At 36.6% G+C, this 11,037-nt stretch overlaps 1 protein-coding gene across 1 annotated transcript; it reads left to right on the top strand.

Annotated features, from left to right (window-relative positions):
* The first annotated feature begins 4,170 nt into the window (after window positions 1-4,170).
* On the top strand, window positions 4,171-5,718 carry LOC110935547 (phospholipase A1-IIdelta). The gene has a single exon (XM_022177927.2). The coding sequence runs from the start codon at window positions 4,183-4,185 to the stop codon at window positions 5,485-5,487; it is 1,305 nt and encodes a 434-aa protein (XP_022033619.1). The 5' UTR covers window positions 4,171-4,182; the 3' UTR covers window positions 5,488-5,718.
* Window positions 5,719-11,037: the final 5,319 nt, after the last annotated feature.

The following is an 11,037-nucleotide window of genomic DNA, read 5'->3' as shown; positions in this document are numbered from 1 at the left end:
TTCTATACACACCCCCCCTCATTCCTGATTATACCCCCCCTTGTGAGAGGAAAACTGTCGGTCCCACGCAGGCCCCATCTGTAAGTATGTGAGAGGAGGGAGGGTGAAAAAAGTAATTAGGGGGGTGTAGAAAGTAGCACCCTTTTCTATTTGATATTTGTAAAATTCTCTTTGATTATTTTCATAGCTTTTCATTCTGATAATTAAAGTTTTTTCTTTTGATTTCATTTTGAATGATATTCTACCTGAAAATTAAGCAATAATTTGTTTCCCCTTATTTGATCAAAATCTTGTGTAATCAGATTTAAAGTTATTTTGACTTTTGTTCCCCATCAATAAGAAAAATCTTTGTTTCATTTTTCATTTTACCAGGGTTGTGATTCGATCCTAAGCCCCAAACCTAGTTTTTCATAATAAAATGACGAAAGTAGAGAGTTCAATTCAACGTGTACCACGTTACTTAGTAATTTATTATTAAATTCAACGTGACCCACGTTACTTGATAGTTTATTGCTATATTTGTAAAGTTCTAGAGGCACTTAGCTATCAACCCGAGCAAACTCATTTTGACTAGTCTTCTTTTTTTTTCTTTTTTTTTTTTTCTGACTAGTCTTTTAATATTATTTATTAATGGATAATACTACTAGCTGGTCATTTATATATCTAATCTGTTACATTAGAGTTGCATGATAACGTTAAAAGTCTTTTAATATTATTTATTAATGAATAATAATATAGTATATCTGATCTTTTACCTTAAGAGTTACATGATCATAACGTTAAAAGTCTCTTTAAAGTGTGTATTTAATTATAGATTTTGGCTAGGAATCATTTAACTTTTTAAATAAACTTATATTTTTACTTAAAAGGCAAGTTCAAAACTATTTTGATTAAAATATTAAGAGAACGAAAAATAATGATGATAATTGATTTTTTTAGTGATTTATAAAAAAATCAAGTATGTAATGTGGTTGTATGGTAGGAATGGTATAATACAATATAATATGTTAAATAATAATAAAAAATAGATGATATTAAAAAATGAAAGTTAATACCCAATTGAAAGAAATAATGTTTCAAAAATTAACTTAACAAAATTTATAATTGTCACGTCAGTGTTCATATTTTTAAATATATATCTTGACGATTGTATATGTTAATAAATTACCATCTTTTTTTAATATATCCATATAATACACGAGTTAATTCAACCGTGCAACGCATAGATGTTCATTTTTTAAATAAACATCTTGATGATTGCATATGTTAACAAATTACATAATATATTATTCTATTTGTATAATACACGGGTTAATTCAACGCATATGTTTTTAATATAACTTTTTTTATCATTAATTAAGGGGAAGGGTAACGTACAATAACCTCTTAATGTGCGAAGCGTACATAAGTAAATTACACATGTTATAAAATTCAAACCCTAATCACACATAGGGTAAACTAAAAATCATGCATGAACAAAATCACATAAAAATCATGCATGAACAAAATCACATAAAAATCATGCATGGCTATGTAATCACGCATGAACAAACACACATAATCACGCATATTATATGCATCATAGTTATTAAAGGCGTTAGGCACACTCAAGGCGCACAAGTCTCGCCTTGGGCCTAGGCACAAGGCGCAAAAAAGCAAGGGCCTAAGTAAAAAAAAAAAGGCGCACAATAAAAAAATTAAAATATATTATGTATTAGAAAAATAATACTATTTTCAAATAAAATAAACAAAAAGCTATTGTATAACATTTAATATCGTATATTAATAACAAAAGTTCTAAAATACAAGTGTACTGGACTAGAAAAGTAGTTTTCCTTAGGGGCTGTTTGGAAACATCTGAATGGTTAAGTGTTGAACCAGTAAGAGGTCTGAACCATTAAGTGTTGAATCAGTAAGATGTGGATGTCTGAACCATTAAGAGCCTGTATAATGATTAACTGTTCAGAGGCAAATTTCTGACCAATTCAGATTAGATGTCTTAACCATTCAGACTCTGTATAAATCTTAACCATTCAGAGGCAAATGTCTGAACTATTCAGACATCTGCTCATGAAATAAACAGTCTGAACCATTAAGTGCTGAACCAGTAAGAACCTCATTAAGAGGTAAACAAACAGCCCCTTAGATAAAAGTAGAAATCAGGCTAGAATCTTGCCGAAATTTAGAGAATTTGGCTGAAAACTCTCTGGAATCTAGGAATCGCGTCAGAATCTACGTCTGAACTATCACCTAGAGAATTAAAGCGCAATTGTCTCGTCTCGCCTCAAAAATAGACCTAGACGCAAGAGGCGATGGCTTTTAACAACTATGATATGCATAATTACGCACGTTATATGTATGGTGAATGACACAAGTCTCAATCTCCTACGTATCTTCGCACTATAAGGTATTATTGCATTCTACACTCTCTACTAATTAAATAATATTATATAAATCAACTCGTGTAATTGTAACCTAGTTATTATACATATTAAATCAAAGTGATGATGAATAGTAACTATAATTTTGTAAGTATTTGTTTTTTAAAATTTTAATAGTATTTTAATTATTATTTAATTTTATTTGAACTTAAAATAACTCCAATTTTTTTAAAGTTTTTTTTAATTTTAATAGTTTTTTAATTCTTTGATTCTGACTTAAAAATGTTTAATTTTTTAACATTCGACAGTACGTTACCGCAAGCATTGGATCAGTATCGGTTCGGTTTGTTACATACCAGTACGATACATGCACTTGACAGAGTTGTATACATGAAAAAACTTCGAAACCGAAAACCATAAAAATGAATATCGGTACTGCTACCTATGTTTTTTTATATAAATACTAACTCCTCCCTTATGAATAGTACCATTCAATAATAAATAGTGGTTTCTTATTTTTTTATTTTTATTTTAATTTTCAAATGAGTGTTCAATATTGAATACATATTAAACCAATTATTTTTACTGTTACTTAAATTTAAATATAATCAAGTTATATTTATTTTGGTCAACTATAAATAAGTTATATGTAGTGATACGATCTAAGCTAATTGAAAGCAAAATATAAATAAATAACGGTACCGAACAACTCAGTCTTTGTTGATTTGGTTTGGTAAGATAGTGTCACGATAGCCGTTTTCAATAAAGTTTATATGACAATGTTAAAAAAAAAAAAAGCATAACCGATATCAACTGAAAACATCGGTACCGATATTCGTTTTTATTGTTTTCGATCGATATAAGGTTTTTTTCTTTCGATTACCATAGCGAGTGCCGATAGCGTAACAAATCGAACAAATACTGATCGAAATTCTGTCGCGAAGCGCGGGGAAATATCACTGGTATATATTAAAATACACCCAAAAATATGACAAATAAAATAGATTTTGTCTCCGCATATAATTTAGGTATTTCTTATTTGTTGAATTTACATCGAGATAGTTGGTAAACGGGCAATAAGCTGCGCCGCTACCCTTTTTTAATAGCAAAACTAAGTCTTTTAAAAACTACGTCCATAGATCTCAGGATCATAACATTACTATGCATGATCCTTTGAACTCGACTAAGTAGGTCCACAGCCTTTGGTGCCAGAAAACCAAAAGTATCAAAAGCAAATGGGATAAATCAATTTCGACCAATTTCAAATAACTAATAAATAGAATTCAAAATTCGAAAAAACACATGTTGGTTGTCAATGCAAGCTTTCTCATGTTTGGTCACTTTACCCGAAGCAGCCTGACCCACCGTGAAAGCACTACCCCCTAAGCCCACAAGCGGGGAAACCCCTGTTAGATCCACACAGGCATGTTTTCCTCCTACCCATCCAAAGACCAGAATGTCGGCTGGTCGAAGGGTAGATCTCCCTTCCAACGGGTCTGTTAAGAAATTAACGGGTGCCTCTTTTTCTTAGCAGAAATACCAGCGCACCTGAATATGTCAAAAAGGACATCCCTAACCAAATTATGTCGGTATTTGAACCCCAGGAGCTCTCTCCGCATTTAACAAATATGAATTTTAAGACGAGTCATTTCTTAACGAACACAATTTATGTGTAGGATTATGTTTTATCTATTTTCCTTAATCACCTTGATAGATTTTCACGTGAAATGATCTTCTAGATGTTGCCCCTCACTCTATATAATATGTACATGCATACTACCAATCATACCAAACCAGTGCCATGGCATCCAATACTCAATCCACAACTCCATGGCTGGAGATACTCGGAAGCAATAACTGGGAAGGCCTACTCGACCCGTTAGACATCAATCTCCTAACGCTCATCCTGCGCTGCGGCGACTTCTGCCAAGCCACCTATGACGCGTTCAACAACGATGGCAACTCCAAGTATGCTGGCAGCAGCCGCTACGGCAAAAAATCATTCTTCCACAAAGTCATGCTCCAACCGTCCCCATCCGATTACCAAGTCGCCTCATTTATTTACGCCACTGCTAAAATCTCCCTTCCTGAAGCCTTCTTCCTTCAATCCCTCTCTCGTGAAGCATGGGACCGCGAGTCTAACTGGATCGGGTATATTGCAACTACAACCGATGAGGTCAGTAAAGCGTTGGGCAGGCGAGAGATCTACATCGCGTGGAGAGGAACCACTCGAGATTTAGAGTGGATTAATGTGTTAGGAGCTGACGCCACGTCTGCTGAACCATTGTTACTACAGAATACAACAACTGAAACCACAACAACTAAAGCCAAAAGTTTATTCGAGTGGATTGATGTTGGTAACATCGTTACTAGCATCACTAGCGCTAGTAATGACGATGAAGCTGTACCAAAAGTTATGCGGGGGTGGTTAACGATATACACTTCAGATAATCCCAACTCATCTTTCACAAACGTAAGTGCAAGAACACAAGTGTTGTCAAGTATCAAACAGTTGGTGGAAAAATACAAAAATGAAGAAATCAGCATAATCATCACTGGACACAGCCTTGGTGCAACTTTATCCATCTTATCAGCCTTTGATCTGGCAGAAAATGGTATCACAAACATCCCAATTTCAGCAATTGTGTTCGCTTCACCACACGTGGGTAACCAAGCGTTCAACGACCGTCTCAATCAATTCTCAAACGTCAAGATCCTAAACATAAGGAACAAGATTGACCTCATTCCGCTTTACCCAAGCAGGTTGTTGGGGTATGTGGAGTCGGGGGTTCAATTTGAAATCGATACCAGAAAGTCCGGGAGCCTAAAGGAATCAGTTAATCCAAGTGACTGGCACAATTTGCAGGGAATGTTGCATGTGGTGGCGGGGTGGAATGGGGCGGACGGTGAGTTCAAGTTGAAGGTTCCGAGGAGCTTGGCGTTGGTGAATAAATCGAGTGAGTTCTTGAAAGATGAGTACTTGGTACCAGGGTCGTGGTGGATCGAGAAAAACAAAGGTATGGTTTTGAATGGTAATGGTGATTGGGTTTTGGAACCACCCGATGAAGAAGACATTCCGGTTCCAGAAGATACACCGGTAGTCTAAAGATACAGTGATAAATCGTCCTACCCGTTTATGTTCAATTCTATAATGTCATTGTGTTTGTGATATCTATCCCTTGGGATATTGAGGTAAGGCTTGCCTACATCCCACCCCATCTCCAGACCCCTCTAATAGCTTAGGCTATGTGTGGGATTCTAGTGGGGGTATGTTTTGATTGATGTATTGTATTTGTGATATGATTTGTAATATGTTCAATAAGTGATTTGTCTTGTATCAAACATGATCAATGTTCTAATGGCCACCTAGCATTGGGCTGTAAACAACTCGAGTCGCTGGTGAGCTACTCAAGGTTCTAAAATCTAAGACCGAGTCGAGCCAAATTAACAAACTCGAGCTTACATTAGAGCTAAATAGCTTACATTAGAGCTAAATTTATGGAAAAGGATTGAGTAACCTCAAATCTATATTGGAGCTCGAGCTCGACCTATGTTAAGTTAAACAAGCTGAGGCTTCAGCACTGAGACTCTGAGAGCATTCACATAATATAAGTACCCAAAACCAACCAACGTTAAATTTAGCATTATATTCAACACAATACACACATCATCACATAGAAATGTTTTCCTAGAATCTATTTCAAAGAACATGTTTCAGTGCTAGATATTTTATCTAAGTGGATTATCTCAAGCTTCAAACACACAAGATTATTAGGTGACTCCAGGATTGCACTTGAGGATGGTAATCTTCGATATTGTATTGCAACAATAATATCCCTATATAATACAATGGCTCTCCACTATTTTGGGAAGAGATATGGACTATAGTTACAAAACATAATTATTTAACTATATACAGTGGCGGACCCAGGAATTTTTTCATGGGGGTGCGGAACATTTTTAAAAATTTTAGGCCCCAATGTATATAAGTAAAAAAAATTGGTTCGTATCGGGTCGGGTCGGGTCATGTAAAACAAAAGAACAAACTAAATGGTTGATATGGTCCTCTTAGTAGATATGCCCTTCTAATCTCATCTTGTTGATTCACGTTATATGATTCAATCGGCTTGCGATTATAAGGATCCAAAGGAAGAGTATCCACATCAACGAATTCGGAAGATGTATCAACTTTCCTCTTGAGAAATCACGCCATAACGTCCCTACTCATGGTTCCTATTGGCTATCACAAACAAATTGATCTATAAGTTCATGGCTCCTTAACATATTACATAATGTATCAAGTATTCAAACACTAGAAATAATAATGTAAATCACACTAAAAGTCATCCAAACATCAGGTCAGATCGTATATAACCCACCACAAAATAAAATATCATCACTAACAAGAAGCACATGTCTCCTGCCATCAAAAAATCACTTCCGGTGGCTACCGGTTCCGTCCCACCCCACCAAAAATCAACCAAAAATTATCAAAAATAACAAAGAAAATTACCCGTGTTCGATCGGCGATGGTATGATGGCTGATTACGGTGGTATGCGGCTGCTGTTGTCGCTGATGTTTTGATCGCTGGCATGCGTGCAGGGATGATAGAGAGCAGGAGAGAATATGTAAGGGTTTTGAGCTTGTTTATTATATTTTAGTTTGAAATATTGTTGATTTGTTGCGTTTGTTTATTGGGCTAAGACTTAGTAGTGAGCTAGTTAAAGGTATTGGGTATTTGAGTTTAGTTATTTAGGTATTAAAAGTTATATAATTTAGGTAGTGTTTTTAAAAAAAAATAAGAGTTTACTAAAAAAAATTTTAAAATATAAATTGATAACACTTTTTACCTAAGGGGTGCGGACAAAAAAATCCAAGTGGTGCGGACGGAAAATTCCAAGGGGTGCGGACGAAAAATTTCAAGGGGTGCGGACGGGATTTTCGACGAAACTTAGCACTAAAATTTCTTTTTCCCGGGGGTGCGCCCGCCCACCTTGAACAAGCCTTAAGTCCGCCCCTAACTATATACAATATATCGATAACTATTACACCCCGCAGTCGAAGCGAGAGGTGGCCGAATGCTGAGACTGGATCTAAAATCATCAAATAGCACTCAAGGAAGGCCTTTGGTGAAGATGTCTGCTATCTGGTAGCGTGAGGGGATATGAAGCACACGAACGGTACCACGTTGCGCCAAATCACGAACAAAATGAATATCCAATTCAATGTGTTTGGTGCGCTGATGCTGAACCAGATTACCCGAGAGGTAAACTGCACTGATATTATCACAATAAACAAGGCTAGCTGTTGGCAAGGGTTGGTGTAATTCCAACAGAAGATTTCTAAGCCAACAGAGTTCAGCCACTACATTAGCAACGCCCCTGTATTCTGCTTCAGCACTGGAACGAGAGACGACTGCCTGGCGTTTGGAGGACCAAGATAAGAGATTGGGGCCGAGATACACGCAATAACCAGACGTCGAACGACGGGTGTCAGGGCATCCTGCCCAGTCAGCGTCCGTGTAGCCCCGTAAGGAGAACTCAGTGAATATCCCAAGGGTTAGGCCATAAGAGGAGGTGCCCTGAAGATACCTGATGATCCGTTTCAATGCATTCCAGTGATCAATGCATGGAGAATGCATGTGCATACAAATCTGCTGAACTGCATAAGTAATATCTGGTCTCGTGAAAGTAAGATATTGTAGTGCACCAGCGAGACTACGATACAGCGTAGGTGATAAGTGGTAAAATACACATATTTGTCCCGTGTAAATTGTATAGTTTTTGTATATTTTTATTTGTTTTTATTTAGTTTAGTATTATATTATATTATTTTGTGTTGGGCCAGGTCCTGGTGCAAATGAAGCGAAAAAGAGTAAAAAGGAAATAATCAGCCAGTTGGGCAGAGTAGGATGCCAGAGACCAAAGGAAATTTCAGCTATTTTCTGTGAGTGGGCCGATGCCGCTATCTCTAGTTTATAAGCTTGAGGGACTAAGATACAAAAAGCTAAAAGCGGTTATTTACAAATAGTCATTGAAACTTGAGGGACTATTCTTGCAATATGGTCAAAAGATGAAATTAATTCTAATCCAAAAAGATCCAGTTCTTTGAATATATGTTGACCGAATTCTTTGTTGACCAAATTCTTTTAATTCTTAATGATGGGCCATTTAGAGTTTTTTTTTTATAAGTAAATTGGACGCAAGTACATTAGATTATTATTATTGGGCCACAGAAATAGACATCAATTGGGGAGCCATATATCAGACGCAATATACATCTCAGGGGATATATTTTAGGATTCTTTATTTTTGAGAGGCGGTTACTGGGGAGGGAGCCGCACATTATTATTGGACGAACATCAGCTTGGGGACGCACGGAGAAGATTATTTGGAGAGGGAGGTTCGATCAGCCGTAAAAAGAAGAAGGGTTCAAGATTCAAAGCCGCAATTAAGATTCAAGTCCGGGTTCGTTAGTGTTTTGGTTTTAATTTACTTTATGGTATTCGAACCAATGAACATGATTTGTTATTTATTTGAGACTTATTTTTTTTTTAGTGACTATGGTTCTTGGCTAATTTTCTTTAACTACCTAGATATGGTTGAATGATTGCTATATGATTTGATTATATTTTGGATTTATGGAAGCTATGGATTATTTATAAATTGTAAACAGCTTGTTCTATTGGTTAGATGTGTTTGCGTGCTTGATGTTGTTTGAATATTGATTATTGCTTCGTTCGATTCTTGGTGACGGTCTTTATCACATAATAGAGTCGGGCTAGGGTTTTAGGTTTTGGTGAGTGTCTATATCACATAATAAATCTTTAACTCTTTAAGGTGAAATTACGTAACTAACCTTAGAAGTAATAATTGGTAATCTTATAAAATCAAGTGTTCTACTAATCGTCAATAGCTATAAGGTGCGAGATTATTGCTAGGTCTAAGTGATTAAACCGCAAGGTGGGCCCTTCTTAGGAAGTTAAACTTTTGGCTGCTGTCTAGCAAGTCTAGCTGAGAAAACAAGCCTATCCTAGGTTTAGATCTCGTAAGGGAGTGAGCCTTTTAGGATACTTTTATAAACCCATTAGATGTCTTGTAAAGGAGTCTAATAACCGGTAATTTAACAACCTTTAGGGGATCTTAGCGTGCTCTTGAGAAGGGTTAGGGGTCCTTAGATTTCCCGAGAGGTGAGAATTTTAAGATCCCGGTTCCATAGCAGACAACTTCCAAATATAATCATAACTAAAAGCAATCAGGATTCCTGTCTAGGTAGTTCCTTCACCATCCTTGAGTTCAACCTTCGTGCGAGTTCGTGTCTAGTTCGTTTAGTTAATTTAGTTAATTTTTAATTATAATTTTAGAATATTTAGAAACCCTCCCAATCAATAAACAATTAGTTAAGTCGTGTCAGTCTAAGTCTAGGTAAAGTCGTTAGCGTAATTTAGTAGAGTCTCTTGGGTTCGATACTCGGACTTCCTTAGGCTATACTGCATCGATCGGTACACTTGCCGGTCGTGTGGTTTAGGGTTTAGAGAGTCTTAGTTTTGTAAATTTAAAACTTAGAGAGTCTAGAATTAGGGTAATTTTAGTTGTTTTTAATTAACCCATTTTCAGCACATCAGTAAGGTCATCAAAAATGGGGCTAGAAGTTGCACTTAATTTTGAGTTGGTGTCAACAGGTGTTGCAACCGGCTTACAGGAATGCATACCGGCACGTTCAATAATATCCATGGCATATGACTGTTGGGATAAAAACATGTGGTTCTTCTGCCTAGTGACATTGATACCCAAAAAATGACTTAGAGGACCGAGATCTTTCATATCAAACTCATCGGCTAACTGTTTCATAAGAAGAACCTGTAATGCATCACGTGAGGTAGTAAGAATGATGTCATTAACATAGATAAGCAGATAGGGAATGTCTTGGCCATGATGATAAATAAACAGGGAGTTGTCACTTTTGCTCTGCTGAAAACCAATGGTTAAAACGAAGTCAGTGAATCGTTGGTACCAGGCACGAGGTGCCTGTTTTAACCCATATAAGGATTTCTTCAGAAGGCACACATGATCCGGATAGTGACGATGACGAAACCCCATAGGCTGATACATGTATACAGTTTCAGTCAAATTACCATGTAAAAAAGCATTTGTATACAGTTTCAGTCAAATTACCATGTAAAAAAGCATTTGTAACGTCCAGCTGATGAATAGACCAAGACTTTGATAAAGCAAGGGTCAAAACAGTCCTGATGGTAGCTGGCTTTACAACTGGACTAAATGTCTCACCACAGTCAATACCTACCTGTTGTGTGCTGCCATCACAAACTAAACGAGCTTTATATCGCTCCAAAGTGCCATCAGACCTGAATTTGTGGCGAAATAACCACATGCTACGTGTAACATGCATGTCACGTGTTCAAGGGACTAATTCCCACGTCTTATTTTTAATAAGAGCATTGAATTCAGTAGTCATGGCATTGTACCATTCCGTTGTGGACAAGGCATTTTTAGGTGTTTTTGGTATGGGAGTGATAAGTGCGGTGTGAAGGTTAAATGGTTGTTTAGGTTTAGATACCCCGTCCATGAACCGTGTGCGAATTGTTCGAGTTGTTTGCGGAATGGAGGGAGGAGGGGGAGGCGGGTTAGAAGGAGG

Source organism: Helianthus annuus, chromosome 3 (genome assembly GCF_002127325.2).
Source record: "Helianthus annuus cultivar XRQ/B chromosome 3, HanXRQr2.0-SUNRISE, whole genome shotgun sequence".
In the NCBI taxonomy this organism is placed as follows: domain Eukaryota; kingdom Viridiplantae; phylum Streptophyta; class Magnoliopsida; order Asterales; family Asteraceae; genus Helianthus; species Helianthus annuus.
The sequence above is the reverse complement of the archived record's forward strand: the minus strand, read 5'-3'. Positions and strand labels throughout refer to the sequence as shown.

Excerpts from the sequence above, each read along its gene's own strand:
- LOC110935547 (XM_022177927.2), top strand. The coding sequence starts at position 4,183 with ATGGCATCCAATACTCAATCCACAACTCCATGGCTGGAGATACTCGGA.